At 34.4% G+C, this 22379-nt stretch overlaps 1 protein-coding gene across 1 annotated transcript in view; it reads left to right on the top strand.

The window, feature by feature from the left end:
• LOC149796294 (autophagy-related protein 101-like) overlaps positions 1-18754 on the top strand; it is a 35297-nt gene extending 16543 nt beyond the window's left edge. Inside the window, exons 5-8 of the mRNA XM_089960939.1 lie at positions 503-601; positions 7712-7826; positions 12672-12838; positions 14672-18754. Of these exons, the coding sequence (XP_089817065.1) occupies positions 503-601; positions 7712-7826; positions 12672-12838; positions 14672-14755 (465 nt within the window). The 3' untranslated portion in view covers positions 14756-18754. The remainder of the gene's footprint in view (positions 1-502; positions 602-7711; positions 7827-12671; positions 12839-14671) is intronic.
• Positions 18755-22379: the final 3625 nt, after the last annotated feature.

Genomic DNA, 22379 nt, shown 5'->3' with positions numbered 1-22379 from the left:
TGTTACTGTTTAGTTATGTGTGGTATCTGAGGACCCCAAGATTGTCTGTGTAGGTGCGTGTAAAATCTGATGAGCATAATAATGTCATTGTGTAGGTATGTGTTGCTTATGAGGACCTCAGTAATATGTATAGGTAATTGTAGCATCTGAGGACCTCAGTAATGTCTGTGTATAAGTATGTGTGGTATTTGATGACCTTAATGTCAGTGTGTGGCTTATGAGGACCTTAATTATGTCAGTGTTTAGGTACATGTTGAATCTGAGAGCCATAATAATGTCTTTGTATAATAATTATGGTCTTGTGTAGGTGCATGTGGCATCTGAAGCCCTCAGTATTGTCTGCGTCTAATAATTACTGTCTTATGTATGTGGCATCAGAGGCCCTTGATAATGACTGTGTCTAGTAATTACTGTCTTGTTTAGGTTTGTGTGGCATCGGAGATTTGTGTAGCATCAGAAGCCCTTAATAATGTTTGTTTCTAATAATTACTTGTTTATGTAGGTGCGTGTGGCATCGGAGGCCCTTAATGTTCAGGTGAAGAAAGAAGTTGGTGTATTCAGGGACACTCTGAGAAACATGCTGACTCCTCACTCAGGACAGGTTTGTATTAAAGAAATACAGTTCTCAATGCAATATATTTTGTATTTGGCTGTTACAAAAAACTACTATTGCCTTCATTAGCAATTCGCTAGCCATGTACTGTATGATTTATATTTCGTTGTACTCTTCTCCAAAACTGTAGCATTTACCAGAAATCTCAATATTTTCATGGGATACAAATTACAATAACCAGAAGTATGTCATTTAATTAAACTAATATGAAGTTCAGCCTTATTTCAATCTGCATGTTAGGCTTACACCTTATGCCTATACATATATAAGCTGTAGGCAATGTACGTATCATACATCACTCAATTTATGGTCACTTTATTGGCTCTATGTCTTTTAACTCTTACTATTTGTTGAATTTACTATTTTTTGACAATTTACATAAAACATCTAGCTATATATATATATATATATATATATATATATATATATATATATATATATATATATATATATATATGCACCAATCAAATAATGTATAATGCAACTAGACATGCTACAAAGATTACACATCGGCTAATACCAGATGTACCACATCCATGCTTATTTTAATGTTTACCGATTCGGTAAATATTTACAGGCAGTAAACTAATCTAAGTCATTTACTGTACATGCATAAAAGTTGCAGCCTTACTTTTCTCTACATCAGAAAATCATCAGGTATGTACTGTATGAGTTATGTTGTTGTTGTTACAAAGGAATAATCTTTGATAAATCAGCAAATCATCATGAATGTACTGTATGAGTTATATTGTTGTTGTTACAAAGGAATAATCTTCGATAAATCAGCAAATCACAGGGCATGTACTGTATGAGTTATATTGTTGTTGTTACAAAGGAACAATCTTCGATAAATCAGCAAATCATCATGCATGTACTGTATGATTGATGTTGTTGCTACAAAGGAATAATCTTCGATACATCAGCAAATCATCATGCATGTACTGTATGAGTTATATTGTTGTTGTTACAAAGGAATAATCTTTGATAAATCAGCAAATCATCATGTATGTACCATATATTTTTTGTTAGAAAGGAATCCTCTTCTCTTTATTTGCAAAATCATGAGCCATGTTCTGTAAGAGTATGCACATAATTTATGGAATGGTTTTTAGTACAAAAGGCATCCCAAACCCATAGAAAGCAATGACTTGTTTTTAATGCACTTTTGTCTTTGTAATATTTAAGGCATGATAGTTTTGTTATCTTTGTCCCAGCTAGAAGGAAACAGTGGGGCAAATTGTACTGCCACTTAAAGGTTCTGCCCTTTTTCAGTTGACCCATCTGCTAACTGGAACTGCATAATTAACATGTTTATAAACACCACATTATTTTCTACATACCTCCTTTTATTTAATTATTTTAATTGTTTTTTCAACCTTGAATTATTTATTGAACGCAAATCACATTCTACTCAGATGAAACACCAGAATGTCCAAGCCTGTGCTTAACTTTAAGACCAAAGGTCATTGTCACAAGAAAATGAGTTTTCAAAATTTAATTTCTTCACAACAGTGATGCTGTCTCTGTCACTGCCTGCCATATTAACTGATGCATAGCTTTCTGATCTGCATGTCTTCTTGTAGAATGAATAGTTAACAAGGGGTTGGATATGTATTTGGTGCCTACAGTATGCAATAGATAAATATGTTTAAAAAAAGATTGGTCCATATGTACTTGGTGAGTACAGTATGCAATAGATAAATATGTAAAAAGAAAAGATTGGTCCATATCTACTTGGTGTTTTGTATATCTATATTTTTTGTAACTCCTGGTTCATGATTTTTATCTGATTTTTGTAATTTTTATTCATGGCTGTAAATTATACATATTACCTTTTATTAGATTTTGCCTATGTGACAGGGTCTGTTGTGAGTGTAAAGTTACATACAGTATGCAATACATAAAAATGTAGAAAAGATAGGTCCATGTGTACTTGGTGAGTTCAGTGTGAAATACATAAAAATGTAGAAAAGATAGGTCCATGTGTACTTGGTGAGTACAGTATGAAATACATAAAAATGTAGAAAAGATAGGTCCATATGTACTTGTTGACTACAGTATGAAATGCATAAAAATGTAGAAAAGATAGGTCTATATGTACTTGGTGACTACAGTATGAAATACATAAAAATGTAGAAAAGATAGGTCCATGTGTACTTGGTGACTACAGTATGAAATACATAAAAATGTAGAAAAGATAGGACCATGTGTACTTGGTGAGTACAGTATGAAATACATAAAAATGTAGAAAAGATAGGTCCATGTGTACTTGGTGAGTATAGTATGAAATACATACAAATGTAGAACAGCAGTCCATGTGTACTTGGTGAGTACAGTATGAAATACATAAAAATGTGGAACAGCAGTCCATATCTACTTGGCAAGTACAGTATGAAATACATTAAAATGTAGAAAAGATAAGTCCATATGTACTTGGTGAGTACAGTATGAAATACATAAAAATATACATAAAAATGTAGAAAAGATAGGTCCATATTTACTTGGTGAGTACAGTATGAAATACATAAAAATGTAGAAAAGATAGGTCCATGTGTACTTGGTGAGTACAGTATGAAATACATAAAAATGTAGAAAAGATAGGTCCATGTGTACTTGGCGAGTTCAGTGTGAAATACATAAAAATGTAGAAAAGATAGGTCCATATGTACTTGGTGAGTACAGTATGAAATATATAAAAATGTAGAAAAGATAGGTCCATGTGTACTTGGTGAGCATGAAATACATAAAAATGTAGAAAAGATAGGTCCTGATGTAATTGGTGAGTTCGGTATGAAATACATAAAAATGTAGAAAAGATAGGTTCATATGTACTTGGTGAGTACAGTATGAAATACATAAAAATGTAGAAAAGATAGGTCCATGTGTACTTGGTGAGTTCAGTATGAAATACATAAAAATGTAGAAAAGATAGGTCCATGTGTACTTGGTGAGTACAGTATGAAATACATAAAAATGTAGAACAGCAGTCCAAGCATACTTGGTGAGTACAGTATGAAATACATAAAAATGTAGAAAAGATAGGTCCATGTTTACTTGGTGAGTACAGTATGAAATACATAAAAATGTAGAAAAAACAGGTCCATGTGTACTTGGTGAGTTCAGTATGAAATACATAAAAATGTAGAAAAGATAGGTCCATGTGTACTTGGTGAGTTCAGTATGAAATACATAAAAATGTAGAAAAGATAGGTCCATGTGTACTTGGTGAGTACAGTATGAAATACATAAAAATGTAGAAAAGATAGGTCCATGTGTACTTGGTGAGTACAGTATGAAATACATAAAAATGTAGAACAGCAGTCCATGCGTACTTGGTGAGTACAGTATGAAATACATAAAAATGTAGAAAAGATAGGTCCATGTTTACTTGGTGAGTACAGTATGAAATACATAAAAATATAGAAAAGATAGGTCCATGTGTACTTGGTGAGTTCAGTATGAAATACATAAAAATGTAGAAAAGATAGGTCCATGTGTACTTGGTGAGTTCAGTGTGAAATACATAAAAATGTAGAAAAGATAGGTCCATGTGTACTTGGTGAGTTCAGTATGAAATACATAAAAATGTAGAAAAGATAGGTCCATGTGTACTTGGTGAGTACAGTATGAAATACATAAAAATGTAGAAAAGATAGGTCCATGTGTACTTGGTGAGTACAGTATGAAATACATAAAAATGTAGAACAGCAGTCCATGCGTACTTGGTGAGTACAGTATGAAATACATAAAAATGTAGAAAAGATAGGTCCATGTTTACTTGGTGAGTACAGTATGAAATACATAAAAATGTAGAAAAGATAGGTCCATGTGTACTTGGTGAGTTCAGTATGAAATACATAAAAATGTAGAAAAGATAGGTCCATGTGTACTTGGTGAGTTCAGTGTGAAATACATAAAAATATAGAAAAGATAGGTCCATGTGTACTTGGTGAGTTCAGTATGAAATACATAAAAATGTAGAAAAGATAGGTCCATGTGTACTTGGTGAGTACAGTATGAAATACATAAAAATGTAGAACAGCAGTCCATGTGTACTTGGTGACTTCAGTATGAAATACATAAAAATGTAGAAAAAACAGGTCCATATGTACTTGGTGACTACAGTATGAAATGCATAAAAATGTAGAAAAAACAGGTCCATATGTACTTGGTAAGTACAGTATGAAATACATAAAAATATAGAAAAGACAGGACCATGTGTACTTGGTGAGTACAGTATGAAATATATAAAAATGTAGAAAAGATAGGTGGACCTGGTAAGTACAGTATGAAATACATAAAAATGTAGAACAGCAGTTCATATGTACTTGGTGACTACAGTATGAAATGCATAAAAATGTAGAGAAAACAGGTCCATATGTACTTGGTAAGTACAGTATGAAATACATAAAAATATAGAAAAGATAGGACCATGTGTACTTGGTGAGTACAGTATGAAATATATAAAAATGTAGAAAAGATAGGTCCATGTGTACTTGGTAAGTACAGTATGAAATACATAAAAATGTAGAACAGCAGTTCATATGTACTTGGTGAGTACAGTATGAAATACATAAAAATGTAGAACAGCAGTCCATATATACTTGGTGAGTACAGTATGAAATACATAAAAATGTAGAAAAAACAGGTCATATGTACTTGGTGAGTACAATAAGAAATAGATAATTACATTACAGTTTTCTGATTTGATGGGCAACTGGCTCCATTCAGAGGGTAGATGTCTTGCATAGATATAGAAATATAGTGTTCTAAAACTGATTGGGTCATTCAAAATTAAGGCTACCATGCCAGTCTTTAACCACCATATTAAACTGCGCAAAACAGTTGCTGCTATCACTGTATCTAATCTTCGTAATAATCAGCTTAGTCATGTTGATAGAAAAGCAGATGATTCAGAATTTTTTCCAATAAAGAAAAGAAAACAGAACTGGATGGACAATTAAACCATCTTGTTTAAATTTGCAAAACCATATTGTAAAGGAGACAATTTTGTGTTTTGCAAATTGTGTTATTTTGATTTTTCTATTGGGCATGGAGGTCCCCATGTCATAAAACACCATGAAAATGCTAATCAACATCAGCTTGCTGCTTCATCATCAACAACACAGCCTGTATTTAAAACATTTGTAAATATCAGAGAAAAACTTAATTTAATTTGATCAGAAGTTCATTGTACTAAATTTCTTTTAACACTTCCTCCTTCAGTTGCTAGTGTTGCTGGTGATTTATTTCGCACAAGTTTTCCAGAGAGTAAATTTGCAAAGGATTACTCGTGTGCTAGAACAGAAACAGTTCAGTAAAAAATAATGGACAGAATTCAGATCGACAATGAAAGATAGTACATTGGAATTGATAATGATTGAACAAACAAGGTGTATAAAAGGCTTTTATAAACAGCCAGTGTCTGAGTGGGGGTGTGTTGCAATCTTGCATCTTCTGAATGAGCATCAGAATAGAGCAGGGTACCCATTCAGAAGGTGCAAGAGTGCAACACATGCATCTTTGACATTCAATAATTAAGTTACTGTCCTTCTGATGATTATAATTAGTTATATATGCATTAAAGTTTCAAAAATCCGTATTTATTCCTGAAAATCAGTATTATTGTCATAAGCAGTCAGTATTTTTGTACTCTTGGGTTGGCAGCTATGTAATTATGTAGAAAAGTTAGATCCATATGAGTACAGTATGCAGTAGATAAATATGTAGGAAAGATAGATCCGTATTAGTACAGTATGAAATAGATAAATATGTAGAAAAGATAAATCCATATTAGTACAGTATGCAGTAGATAAATATGTAGGAAAGATAGGTCCATATATACCTGGTGCATACGGTATGAAATAGATAAACTTTTAGAAATGATGGGGCCATACATATTTGGTGAGTGCAGTATGAAATAGATAAATATGAAGAAAAGATGGGGACCTACATATTTGGTGAGTGCAGTAAGTTTGAAGAAAAGATCTATCAATATGAGTGCAGTATGAAATAGATAAACTTTTAGAAATGATGGGGCCATACATATTTGGTGAGTGCAGTATGAAATAGATAAATATGAAGAAAAGATCTGTCCACAGCCAGTAACATTATATCAATTGCTGCAAAACCCAGCATGAATAAAAACCACATAAAACCCACCCTGAATAAAAGCCACATAAAACCCACTATGAATAAAAACCACATAAAATCCACCATGAACAAAAACCACATAATATCCACCATGAATAAAAACCACATAAAACCCACCATGAATAAAAACCACATAAAAGCCACCATGAATAAAAACCCACATAAAACCCACCACGAATAAAAACCACAAAAAAACTACCATAAATGAAAACCACATAACCCACCCTGAATAAAAACCACAAAAAAACACACCATGAATAAAAACCACACCACTTTCATCATAAAAACATGTAATTTTTGACAGTATGGTTGATGTTTTTGACTTCATGAATAATTTCATTTCATAGTTTACAATCTACAGTATCTGCTTTTATTCAGGCAACATACACATGCACACCTGTATTCAGGTAACCTACACACAATTATAGTCAGGTAACCTCCTCTACACACACAAACTTGTATTCTGGTAGCCCCCCCCCCCCATGCACACTCTCCTTTATTCATGTTACTTACACACACACACACTTGTATTCTGGTAGCCCTACACTCAGACACTTATTCTCATGTAGCCACACACTTATTTTCAGTTAGTCTGTAGACACAGACACTTGTATTCTCATAGCCTATACACAAGCACACTCATGTTCATGTAGTCTACACACACACACACACACATACACACACACTTGTATTCAGGTAGCCTATGCAGAAGCACACTTCTGTCCAGGTAGCCTACACACACAAGCTTGTATTCTGGTAGCTCACACACACATACACAAATGTTTTAAAGGTAACATATATACACACACTTGTATTGAGGTCGCATAAGCACACACACTTGCATTCAGGTAGCATACACACACATGCTTTTATTCAGTGCTTTTGAAACAAGCCAATATCAGTTACCTGAATGTTAGAATATCATTGTGACTTTTATATTTATAGATATCCCTGGAGTTTTATGAGCGGAAAAGAGCTCGCTGGCCATTCCAAGCAGAATGTATACCTTGGGAAGTCTGGACTGTTAAACTTGATGTCCTCACACTGTCCAATGAACATGGTAAGTTGTTTGATGTATTATAAGACATCCTACATGTCTAGACTGGCTAATTGATGTCCTCGCACTGTCCAGTGAACATGGTAAATTGCTTGATGTATTATAAGACATCCTACATGTCTAGACTGGCTAATTGATATCCTCGTACTGTCCAATGAACATGGTAAATTGTTTGATGTATTATAAGACATCCTACTTCTCAAGACTGGCTAATTGATGCCCTCACACTGTCCAATGAACATGGTAAATTGTTTGATGTATTATAAGACATCCTACTTCTCTAGACTGGCTAATTGATGCCCTCACACTGTCCAATGAACATGGTAAATTGTTTGATGTATTATAAGACATCCTACATGTCTAGACTGGCTAATTGATATCCTCGCACTGTCCAATGAACATGGTAAATTGTTTGATGTATTATAAGACATCCTACATGTCTAGATTGGCTAATTGATATCCTCACACTGTCCAATGAACATGGTAAATTGTTTGATGTATTATAAGACATCCTACATGTCTAGACTGGCTAATTGATATCCTCGCACTGTCCAATGAACATGGTAAATTGTTTGATGTATTATAAGACATCCTACATGTCTAGACTGGCTAATTGATGCCCTCACACTGTCCAATGAACATGGTAAATTGTTTGATGTATTATAAGACATCCTACTTGTCTAGACTGGCTAATTGATTAGCTCAGATATTAACTGACCATGTGGTTGTAGGCATATTTCTTTACACGATGTCTAATAAGTTCCATGAGTGCTTTAACTGATGCCTAACACCACTCTCTCGATAACATGTGTCCTGATAACTCACAAACCTGCTTATAATGTGGGGTTAGTCATGGATCCCATTTTTTTATACTTGAAAGTATCAAAACTTTGAAGAAAATTGCAATCAAAATTGGTAACTGAAAACTTTATATTATATATCGCTCGATTTATCTTCGAAAACGGTTGATATGACCTGGAAATTTGAAGCAACATTATTGGTACACTGTAAATAACAGTATGCAACAAAACTTGGATCAAAGATGATGGCAGCTGCATGAACTAAATGTTCCATGTTTTTAATAAAAGGAATCCTGTTTGATTGTGAATTTGAATCAGTAACTAGTCTGGTTTCCGGCTTACTATTCTACTTGCATTGCATTCCACAAGAGTAGAGAGTAAAGCAGGGAGCGGACGGATCAGGGAACCAGACTACTCAACAACAACATAAAGCAATGATGTAGTACACAGTGTTTTTGCATGCATGTGAAGGTTGTTGAAACCAGTTGGAATAATGGTACCGATCTCGCAGAGGTTAAACATTTTGAAAATAAAGTCATATTTACATAGAAATGAATAACCTCATTAGAAAAATGTTTTATTGACAATTATTCCCACTGTGATCTTAAAACGAGTATTCAGCCATTAAACAGACCAGTTTGTCCCCCACCCCACCCTCGGCAATTTATTCAGTGTATCAACGAGGATGGTATCATTTTATGTTGTTATGGAGGTCCTTCAGTAACTCACACCCTCGCCTATAGTGTGGTCTATTTTTTGGACTCCATGTGTTATCTAGGGAGAGGTGTATCTAGCAATGCAATGTCAAGTTCCATGGGTATTTTATCAAATATTTGACATTTAGGAATTCATGATATTGTGTATATTTAATTTGCATTGTTTGTTAGTTAGTATATATTTTTTTTTATTATTTCATTATATGCTATAGGTGGTGTAGGGTTGTATAGATTACCTTGTCCAAAATCATTGACAGTTTTGTAAACAAGTGTTTACCTTTTTGTGACTGAAGGATAAATATTATGATTATTATGCTAAACTGAGTCAGTGACCTAGTTTACCATGTTCTTCATTATAATTTTACTATTAGACCTTCTAATTATAGCTAAGATTTTATCTTATAAACATATGGAAACTTCTACAATGATATTTTCCATCAGGTAATATTTTTTAAAAAATGTTTGTTGTGACTTAGGTCAGGTAGAGAGGTAAAAAATTTTGTTTACTGAAAAAATTATTTATTCTTGCAATAACAAGCAGAAATCATCCTTAATGCTGAGTCAGTTATTTCATTTCTGCTGGAATTTCTTTGTTCAAATTATTTATTTACTGCAAATACAAAGTGCTTATCTAAATTAAATTCTTGGAAGTAGAGACTTGGAATTGTAGTGAAATTCAAACAAGGCTATATTCTTGGATATTATTATTGTGAACTGTTGGCACATCATTACTGTCCAGGCCATCAAATGCACCTCAATGCTTTCAGCATGGGATTTGTTTTGGAATAACAATATAGTTTATTCAGAACTTTTTTCATTAGGATTTGTGTTAGTAATTCTAGGATTATTTGGGATTTAATTCACAATACTGTAAGTTCATTTGTTTTACATTTTCACTTTGTAATTTATCAAAATAAACTATTTGATGAATTTTACAAAACTTGCTGGTTTGCACTCTTTTTGTTACTTTGTTTTAAACCATGGAGTCATAACAATGTACTATCAAGTTCCATGGGTGTTCATCAGATGTCAGATATCCAGTAGTGTTGTTGTTGTTGTTGTAGGGTTTAACGCCATTTTTCAGCAGACGATAGGCTATACATGGCGGCCAGTATTAATGGCGGAGGAAGAACCCGGGAAATCCCCGGAAAGAACCACTGACCCACAAGAAGCTACTGGCAAGCTTTCTCACCTACCCACATTGGCCGAATCCGAGACTCGAACCCATGCAGACAGAGGTGAGATGGCAGTGATCCGTAACGGAGAGCGCTTTAGACCACTCGGCCACTCGGGGCCCCTTCCAGTAATGTAATATCATGTTCCATGGGTGTTTTGTTAATTGCCAGATGTCTTGTAAGTCATGCAATATCAAGTTCCATGGATGTTTTGTCAATTGTCGGATATCTTGTAAGTAATGTAATATCAAGTTCCATGGGTGTTTTATCAGTTGTCTGATGTTTTGTAAGATAAGTAATATCATGTTCCATGGGTGTTTTGTCAAATGTCTGATACACCACTCCCTCAATAACTCATGCCCTGATAACTTGCAAAGCTTATAGGGTGGGGTCAGGCATGGATCCCATTTTTAAAAAACAGAAAATACCCCGAAAATTGGTCCCTATTTGTTGAACTTGAAGAAAGTCGCGATCAAAATTGGTCACATAAACTTTGATATATCGCTAGTTTTATCGTCAAAAACAGTAGATAGGACCTGAAAATTGTACTGAACATTATTAAATCTCAAATTTAGAAATAAGACTTACAATATTTTACATTTGTTTTTCTAAATGTCATTTCTAGTACACAGCTATTATTGATATCTAAGGAAATTTTCAATTAATGAAAATGTCATTTACGCCAATTGGAGGCAGCACTTTAATAAATAAATAAAAATTAAATTAAAAAAATTTCAGTTGAAGTTTGTGTTCTATTTCTTTCTTTTAGTTCCTTTTAAGTTTAATCATAATTGCAATGTGTCCTCTTGTAATTAAACATAAAATGTGTCAATCTACCATAACAGCAATGTCCATGAGCATTTCTCTGAGAACCTAATTAGGTGCCGACCATGTTTTGATAACTGACTTGCGGAAGTATTTGTTGTATTGTTGCACTGAATTAAAAGCTGGCCTCCTTTGTATTAACATGTTAATTATGTCTTTTGAATCAAATAAAGGAGATAGAATAAAAGAAATGTTACAAGCATGAGAATCCCACAAACTTAAAATCTAGCAGCCCCAGTCATATGTCGGGTGAACTCACTTCATTTGAATCACTCGAACAGTTATAAATTTATTGTGTATGTAACATAAACTAACTTAAATTAACTGTCTCATTGGTAACTGTGATAAAAGATACCAAGGCAACCAAGCAAAATGGATACTTCATAAAATAAAGAGCTTGGTTCGACAGATACGGTCCATTGTGTGCCAGCGCATTTCAGAGAATTCTTGAACTTGCACTTAGAGATGTCCTCAAGGATCATAAGAAGTTTCATTATTACTTTCAATGAGATCAGTACTGTACTAATTGAACAATACAAAAATTGAGATTCTAATGAAATAAATTTAGCTTGTTTTTGAGAAAAAGGAATTTGTTTGGTGGTGTATCAACAGCTAGACTAAAGTCAATCTCCACGCTCTTTTGTAAGTAATGTAATATCAAGTTCATTGGGTGTTTTGTCAAATGCTTGATATCAAACAATGCAATATCAAGTTCCATGAGTGTTTTGTCAAATGCTTGATATCTAGCAATGTAATATCAAGTTCCATGAGTGTTTTGTCAGATGCTTGATATCTAGCAATGTAATATCAAGTTCCATGAGTGTTTTGTCAAATGCTTGATATCTAGCAATGTAATATCAAGTTCCATGAGTGTTTTGTCAGATGCTTGATATCTAGCAATGTAATATCAAGTTCCATGAGTGTTTTGTCAAATGCTTGATATCTAGCAATGTAATATCAAGTTCCATGAGTGTTTTGTCAGATGCTTGATATCTAGCAATGTAATATCAAGTTCCATGAGTGTTTTGTCAAATGCTTGATATCTAGCAATGTAATATCAAGTTCCATGAGTGTTTTGTCAAATGCTTGATATCTAGCAATGTAATATCAAGTTCCATGAGTGTTTTGTCAAATGCTTGATATCTAGCAATGCAGTATCAAGTTCCATGAGTGTTTTGTCTGATCTCTTATCTCCTATTACACATGAAGCTTCTTTTGTAAATAGTGCAGAACTGATAAAAAATGTTAATTATGGGAAGATTTATTATTCAGATGTTGAAATAAATGAAGAAATTTATCACAACTATTACTTATTAGAATTATTTTTCCCAGATCGACAGATATACAGGGACAGGCTTGGAGAAATACTTACAGAAAAAGTGATGTATATAGCAGACATTATGAACCGCCATGAATATGTGCCCAAGACGCCAAACCAGGTTGAACTAGATTTGATATTTGACACCAGCTTTTTGGATGTTCAGCCATATTTGTACAAGGTAAGCCAAGCTAGTCTAGCTGTATCTGTTTGGAATAAGTGAAACTAGTCCAGTCATAACTGCACCGGTTAAGTCAGACTAGTCCAGTCATAACTGTGCCAGGTAAGTCAGACTTGTCCAGCAATATCTTTACAGGGTAAGTCAAACTAGTCCAACTGTATCTTAATGGGTTAAGTCAGACTGGTCTAGCTACATTTAATCAGTGTAATTTAGACAAATCCAGCCCTGATTGAACATTGAAAATTTGACTAATCCAGTCACATCTGTATGGGACAAGTCAAACTTGGCTTTCCATGTCTGTATGTGATATTCAGGTAGCCTACACACACACACACACACACACGTATTCTGGTACCTTACACACACATACACTTGTATTCAGGTAGCCTACACGCACACACTAGTATTCAGGTAGCCAACACACACATTAGTATTCAGGTACCCTACGCACACACACTTGTATTCAGCTACCTTACACATATACACACACACACATATTCAGGTAGCCTACACACACACATATTCAGGTAGTCTACACATACACTTGTATTTAGGTAGCCCCCCACACACACACTTGTATTCAAGTAGCCTACACACATCTGTCTGCGTGGGTTCGAGTCCAGGATTCAGCCAATGTGGGTATGTGAGAAATCTTGCCAGTAGCTTCTCGTGGGTCGGTGGTTCTTCTCGGGGTTTTCCCGGGTTCTTCCTCCACCATTAATACTGGCCGCCATGCATAGCCAATCATGTGCTGAAAAATGGCGTTAAACCCCACAACAACAACACCAACAACAAGCCTACACACACACATGCACATGCATGCACACACACACACACACACCTACACCTGTATTCAGGTACCCTCCACACACATACATTTGAGTTGAGAAGATGTAAATTATTCAGATTAGTATTAATGGTATGCATATTTATTAGAATCTGTCTCTAGAACATTAAGTTTTTCACCTGGAAATTCCTAAAGTTGTTGACAACTTTGAATATTTTATAAAGAAGACTGAAATACATCCAGGCTCTATTATTGTGTCTTAGCTTTTTATATAATATTTATTTCAAACATTACTCATTCTTGCCTTAACATCTGAAGCAGAATTAGTCTAATTGTTATGTTCAGTTTTTAATTTGAGTTTCTGTTTTTTATTTAAATTGTTCACTGGAATTACAAAGTACTCAACAGTATTCTTGGAGTAAAACATGGATTTGGAATTATCATGAATCAGACAAGGACATTTTGGACTATATTATTGTGACACATCACCAAATTCCAAACCACTGGCACATTCAAAACTACAAGCACAACAAAGCATTCAATATTGGAACTTATTTGGAATTCCACTGGAATTCAGTTGGAACTTTATACATTTGGACTTATGATACATTTAATCATAGAATCATAATACATACATGCAACATGTGGGATATAAAGTGCAGTTAAACTACTTTCTTGATGAGCACATCTTTCAGAAATCTTTGGGTTTTTTTTAACAACAGACATTCAAAGAGACAAAAATTTCAAATGGAACAATTGAAGGCTGAATTAGACATTTTATTGATAATACTGAGTGGTTCATTTGCAGTGTCCTGTGACACATGTATCAGCTAGATCTGTATACAAATACACCTATGAAATTGCAAACCCATACTTTAAATGAAAGAATATTGATCTTACCCTTATTTCCAAGTTTTTCAGATGTTGAGAGATAGAGTAGATAACAAATATAGGACCCATTATATTGTGATTCGACCCAGATTAATACTAACCTGTTTTTCAGTAATTTCTTGATTTAGTTTTATTACTCCCTTATTGTTTTTCAGATCTCACACCAATCTACTGGTCCGTCTTCCAGCTCAGTGGGAACCACCATGAGAAAATTCATTAAAGATACGCTGGCCTTATGATGTGTACTGATCTCTTAATGGTGCTTTCTCCATTTCTGTTGGCAATAGCTTCAGGAATTTTGCCTTTGTACTTGTATTTCTAATTTCCATTCATCTTAACTAACAATTTTTTGACACTTAGGATCAGCCTTTGGCATCATTTGGCTTTGCCTTTACAATCCAATTATGACCCATATGTTTTGAGTCTAAATTGTTGTAAATAATGCATATTAATTTGTAACTTGGTTGTAGTTATGACTGTAAAAACGAAATGTAAATAAGCAGATGTAGATAAAGGAGCTTTAAGATCTATCTTTTTTTTCTAGAAAAAATACATTGAGCCACACATTTTAGTTGTGTGAAATTTTCTAGTGAACTGAATCAGGCTGCTTGTATAATGATTCTTGTTTTCTAGTGAGTTGAATCAGGCTTTTTTTATTTAGATCCTAGTTTTCTAATGAACTAAAGTCTTTTTAATTAAAATCCAAGTTTTATAGAGAACTGAATCAAGCTTCCTGCATTAAGATCTAAGTTTGCTCGTGAATTAATCTAGATTTTTGTATTAAGATCCATGTTTTTATAGTGTACTGAATCAAGATTTTTTGTTAGGATCCAAGTTTTATAGTGTACTGAATCAAGATTTTTTGTTAGGATCCAAGTTTTATAGTGTACTGAATCAAGATTTTTTGTTAGGATCCAAGTTTTAGTTTCATGATAGTCAGATGCTTGCCTGTGATCATGACGATGATGTACAGTGTTGACAAGTTCATTTATCATGTATGTTGAAGTCTTCAGTGTTTTATTAAATGTGCAGGGTTAGTGTAACTGAAGATTAGTTTGAATTTGTACAGTTGCAAATGCTTTCATTAACAAGTTTGTCACTTCAGTAAAAACCAAACAGGAGATTTTGTTCAGTTTTATTGTAACAAAGTATGATTAACAATCTTCATTCTTACAACACATACCTTATATAAAAATTTACTTGTCCTGGGGAAGGGGGTATATCAGAAGGTGTTTTGTAAGCATTGATTTCAACATGAGCAGCAAACAATCACAAGCTTTTCTTAAACATGATCCAAGGGGAAATAACTCAAAGAGAAACTTGTACCCTATATATAAATGTTCATGCCCAGGGGATATTTTATATGCTGGTTTAGAAACTAAAATTGGCTCCTTCATACACGTTGCTTCTTGAAGTAGATCAATTAGAGTGAATATGCATGCCCCTGGTATAGACAACAGCGCAATTATCTCTTCTTATGTCAGCATTTCTTCTTCATTATAGTTCATTCCACAAATCATTGCAAATGATATCCACATTTGTTTCTAATTGAAGTTTTATGTCATTGTCTTGAAATATACCTAAAAGTACCAAATTCATTATTGCATAAATGATTTAAACATAATTTATATTCGCATACAGTGCAACACCATTCATTCAGTACAAGCTGAAAAATACTGGTATGTGTATATGCAATCTGCCATTTTTGTCCCGAGCTTTGGAATAGTCCGATTTAATAAACAGATTACCCTGTTTATGGAAACTATAGAGTGGCAGGTGTTGTGCTGTTTGTCAATACAATGGTGTTGAAATAGTTCATGTGCATACAAAGTAAATTTACATTTAAAGACACTGATATGAAAATTCACTGAGATACAGATATAGGTATCATTCACATTGCTGTGTGGAATGAATTATGCTTTGAGATGATTCAATATTTTAATGATATCTTTTAAGACTTCATTTTCTTCAAATGCTGCTTTTTGTAGTTGCAGCATTTTGAAGACAGTTTAAATAAAACTACCGTGTATACTGATATTTGTCTGTCTGTCTGTTTGGGAGAAATATTTAAAGGTTTCTTGCATCATGTTCTGTGCATTACTGGCTTCTTCTTAAATACATGTAAGAAGGATACATTACGATGAATTACTTTTCACATTAAATTTAATCCTTTCAAAATGTAAACTGATGACTCCTGTTGGGCCTTTTATAAATTTAGCACAAGAAGCATATCTTGTTGGTTCACTTCATGTCTAAAGTACATTATTTTTTGAAGGTGCTTTGTAGACAATTCATAGATTCTGTCTTCATGAATTTTCATGTTTGTACAAAGGGTGAATAACAAGTAAATATTTTCAGTCATTCACACCATCCCTATTCTTTACTATGCTTTACTCCTTAACCCATAAAGCTTGCCTCAATCACCCATTCTTATATTTTGCTTTACTCCTTAACCCATAAAGCTTGCCTCAATCACCCAGTCTTATATTTTGAGGTGTTATTTACAGTTAGCCCTTTATATGGATGGAGTCTGTTGTCATTGATATAGGGTATTAATGTCAATCATTGTCTGCTAATGATAAGCATGAAAGTTGACAACTTATGCCAATATTGTTTGAGCCATTTGCTTCATGTATACTGACTATGATACTCAAATATGCATAATGAATCACCTTTATTTGGTAAGTTTATAGTGTTGTTGGTAAGTTTTTAGTGTTGATGGTAAGTTTGTAATTTTGTTGGTAAGTTTTGTAGTGTTGATGGAAAATTTGTAGTTTTGTTGGTAAGTTTGTAGCGTTGTTGGTAAGTTTGTAGTGTTGAAGTTAATTTCACCTTTGGATAATTACAGGCTACTTGGGTATCAGACCCTATATCATTGTAACATACAAACTCTCCATTATCAAAATCAAAACTTTAGTGATTACAGAAGTTTGATAAGATTTTGTTATATTTCTGTAAACATGTATTTGTTTATTAGATAGTAAGAATTGCTTTATTTTATGCAAATTAGCAAGTTCAAAAGGTAAGGCACTGGACAAGTTAGTATAGTATCTGATGATTATAGTATCAGTAAGTTTACAGTGTTCATACAGCCCCTAATATTCCATTAATTAGGTGTTGTTAAAAATGTACATGTAATCTTCAAACACCATGCAAGTTACGCACAAAGTAAAAGGAATCTTGTTAATAAATGTGTACAGTAATTATAGATTATGATGTTTGTACTGTTGGATATTGAGGTTGGGACAGAAGTACAAGGGTCGGCATGTGAGCTCCTTGTACTTTGGCCAATACTAGAAATAATAAAGCTAAAATATTTTTAAAAATATACATAATTAACTGTATTTAAATTGCTTATAGTAAAATTAACGTAAACGCTTTTCTGTTTAAAGAGAAATACTGTATGAGTTATTTGTATGACTCATTTGTACATAAATACAAAGCTTGCTTGGCATGATTTTACATAATGTTTCATAGTTGGTTTGCTTTGACATCATGTTATGTAGCAACAAACTTAATGGGTGTTGTATGTACTTAATAGCACTAAGTGTACCTGGCAACATCTAATAATGGGCCCTACATGTGCTCAACAACACACAGGATAGGTCTAACATGTGCTTCACAACATCCAGTAAGTAATTGACATCTAATAATGGACCCTACATGTGCTTAACAAAACCCAGGAAGTACTTGACAACATCTAATAATGGACCCTACATGTACACAACAGCACCCAGTAAGTATTTGATAAAGTCCAACAAGTGGAAAATGTATTAGACCATCCCAAGCTTGCACACTAAGCCACAAGCAATGTATATAATAATGTGTCCAAAAACCTAAAGTCATTTAATATATCATAAAATATTTTGTTCATACTAATATGTTGTCAGTGAGTTGTTATAAGTCACTAGATCTAGTATTATTAGCAAAAGTATATTGGAACCATATCATTAAGATACACAGTTTAAAGAAGATGAAAAAGAAGAAAAATAACAAAGCCACAAATATATGCAGTAAGTAGGTTAGGAGTTTAAATAGAATATGCAGTATAATGGTGCAGTATCTGTTTGAAATTATGTAGGTTTCAGACGTTTGAAAGTTAGGCTTGTTTGTCATATTTGAGTGATTATTAAGACAGCATAAGTGTATGCACTGCCTTGAACATAATTTATAATTTTATTCTGACATTTATGGTCAGTTTCATCTTTCTTCTAATAATAAATGTCATATTTGGTCAATTATTTTGTTTGTGGTTTTATTTTTTATTTTTATTTTTGTTGCTTCAGCTTCTTGTTTAAATTTCCTACTCCACTTCTGTCTTATATCTTCACTACTTGTAGTGGAAGCACTTTGATTTAGTCCTGTCCTTTTCATGTCACCACTATTTGCAATAGAGACATCTTTATTTGATCCTGTCTCCTCATCCTTGTAGTGGGGGATTGTTATTTGGTCCTGTCTCTCCATCCTTGCTATGTGGGCATCTTGTTTTGGGGCTGCTTCTCTGTCTTTTCAATGAGGGTATTCTGTGACTTAGTCCAGTCTCCCTCCCATCTTGTAGTGGGGACATTCTGAGGTGGTCCATCTTGATTTTGGCTGCCTCTTTGTCTTTGCAACAAGGGTATTTTGTGATTTGGTCCTGTCTCCCTCCCATCTTGGAGTGGGGACATTTTGAATTGGTGCCATCTCTCCATTCTTGCTATGAGGGCATCTTGATTTGGGGCTGCCTCTATGTCTTTCCACTGAGGGTAAATTGTGACTTAGTCCTGTCTCCCTCCCATCTTGTATTGGGAACATTTTGAGATGGTCCAGTCTCCCTCCCATCTTGTATTAAGATGCATTTTGAGTTGGTCCCATCTCTCCATCTTTGCTATGAGAGCATCTTGATTTAGGGCTGCCTATCTGTCTTTGCAACAAGAGTATTTTGTGATTTGGTTCTGTCGCCCTCCCATCTTGGAGTGGAGACATTTTGAGTTGATCCAGACTCCCTCCCATCTTGTAGTGGGGTCATTTTGGGTTGGTCCTGTCTCCCTCTCATACTTGTAGTGGGAGGCATTTTGAGTTGGTCTTATCTCTCTGTCCTTGCTGTGGGAGTACCTTGATTTGTTCTGGTCTTTTTTATGTCACTACCACTTGCACTGCATCTTGATATGGTCCTCTCTTACCATCTTTGCAATGGGTGCATATTGATTTTATCCCATCTCTTCCATCATTGCAGTAAGTGGGAGCACCTTAATTTGGTCCTGTCCTTTTTGTCTTCACTACTTTTATTGGCCACATCTTGATTTGGTCCAGTTTTTCCATCCTTGCTGGGGGGAGGACATTGAGTTGGTCCTGTCTGCATATTTGCAGTGGAACAACTTTATTTGTCCTGTCTTTCTGTCAGTCCTGAGAAGCATGTTCACAAGATTATGCTTTACACACTTAGTATAAACAAATGTAATTTTAGTGGTCATATTTGTATCCATATATGGAGGTCAATTAGATTTACAAGCCATTACAACAGTTTTGCAATGTTTTACAAATTTTGTTAGCTCACATCCCTATATGACCAAGCAAACTTATGGCCCTAGACCCATAATTCCTTGTCAACTTCTGATTGATACTACTCTTAGGATCATGTTTGTGTTACATTTCATCAAACTTGAAATGTAGGTTTGTATTTTCAAGATCTCAGATGAGTTCAAATATGATTAAGATCTATATGTATTATAAAGTAGATCTTGCATTTGATTTGTTGAGTGTGCTACTAATCTGGAGGCAATGTTTCTGTCAGATTTTAATCACGTTTACAAAATATACTTTTATCATCAAGACCTCAGAAGAGCTCAATAATGAGCGAGATCTATGTATTAATGTGGTGATTGTGTGGTGCAGCCCTGAAGGCAATATTTCTTAATCAATTTAGATCAAACTTGGAATGTGGGCTTATGCTATAAAGTCATTGGTTAAGTTCGATAATGATTGAAATTCACACACATTTGATTAATCTTAGAATATACACTTTTACATCATTAAGATCTAACATAAGTTCGATAAGAAATCCATATACATGTGCTCTTGCATTTAGTTGACTGTACATATTACAACACTGGAGGCTTATTTCTGATCTGATTTTGATCAAACTTTGAATATAGGCTTATATGATTATGATCTCACTTGATAATGTGTTTTATGTTAGACGCGACAATACTGACTCACCTCATTTTTGCAAAAACTATACTTATGTTACGACGTCCAACTCTGCCAACATATGCAACTGACGACGAATTATCACACAAGAAAGACATCGGGAGAAAGATCATTGGAAAATGTACTTTTGTAGCCTCTAATGATTGTGAGCGTACACAACGAATTCTAGTCATTGACGAAGCCGATTTTAGATTTTTCTAATCCATTATTGTAACAGCAAGGTTACATTTGGGTCTCGGATTGTTGTACAAAATTATCTTGGTGACAACATATATGGACATATCGAGATTTATTTTATCTTCAACATATTCATATCAGATTTTTAATGTTCATGTACGTCAGCATCAATTTGCTATCGATGATCAGCATAGTCGTGATTAATTCATTTTATATTAGCCGTCAATGATATTCCCGTGTTTTCCGAAAATCATTCGCCGTTTTCTAAATACGCACGAACGTGTACGTCATCCAGCAATTATGTATACCTCAGAAACCAGATGCAGTCATTGAAGAATAAAACAAGAAGAATTACATGCGCCAGGTGACACAGCCGCGTACATGGACCGCCAGAATAACGCAACACGGTTGATCGTGCGCCAGTGCCAGCAATGCAAGATTCATTTGTGCGTCACAATTTTTTTTTTATCTTAACGGGCTGATTGGGTGCGGTAGTTAAGGGAAACCACTGCCAATCTTATTAAAATTTCCTCATGATTGGTTACGTACGCGTGTTGATTATCATGAAGTTCGCGTGCTAATCATCATGAAGTGATCCATGACGACTATTGCGCCAAGAATACGACAACGCGACAGTTAAACACTCGTATGCGATTTTAGTCAGACCAAAATCAATGACCGGTACAGGATAATTCATATGGGCACGAAGCCCTCACGATCTCTGTTTGTTTATCTTGTTTTTGTTTTTTTTTTTTTGTTTTTTTTGGGGGGGAAGGGGGTTGTTGGTGTTTTTTGTGTGTTGGGGTGTGTGTTTGGTTTTGGTTTCGATTTTTTCACGACGACAAAACCTGGACGATTTTTCAAGAAACTTTTTATCGACTTTATAGAGGAAAGCTTCTAACCGTGCCGATCCCGTTATAGTATCATACACAGGATATCGAGGAAAAAACAGCTACGAATTCATGTTTTAAATGACATAGTAAACGTCCATGCCAGCAGCGTCGCCGCTGCATTATAATATAAAAGTTGGCGTCTCGATTACGTAATCATGGCAAAAAAGCGCACATGGACAAAAAATATCACTTCCAAATCCAGGTTTGGATCGTCGACGGCCATATCGAATGTTCAAATCTCGTGTATCTTGCGGTGTCTCTGGACGAGTACATATCACAATTGTTACGAGTTTTCCTCGAGACTATAATTGTCCAAGACCAATCCGGACTACAAACTCGGACAATAATAGAAAGAAAATAAAACATTTGTTTCGTTCATGGGTGTCGATTAACATCACTCCGATGTGTCGATCAACAGCATCGACGCATTTATGAAACATTCTTTGCCAGGATCCACTTGTAAATCGTTTGCCATTGTAGTGAACTTGTTGAATCTTTAGGCGTAAACTGTTGAACCTTTGTTATCTGATGGGACTTAACGACCGTCAGCTTCTGCTTGTGTGTTACATGCATCATGTGGTAAATCTACTATGTAATCCTAATA

The sequence above is a fragment of the Sinohyriopsis cumingii genome, chromosome 6 (genome assembly GCF_028554795.1).
Source record: "Sinohyriopsis cumingii isolate HCF-2022 chromosome 6, ASM2855479v2, whole genome shotgun sequence".
NCBI lineage: Eukaryota > Metazoa > Mollusca > Bivalvia > Unionida > Unionidae > Sinohyriopsis > Sinohyriopsis cumingii.
This window is presented reverse-complemented; position numbering and strand designations above follow the sequence as displayed.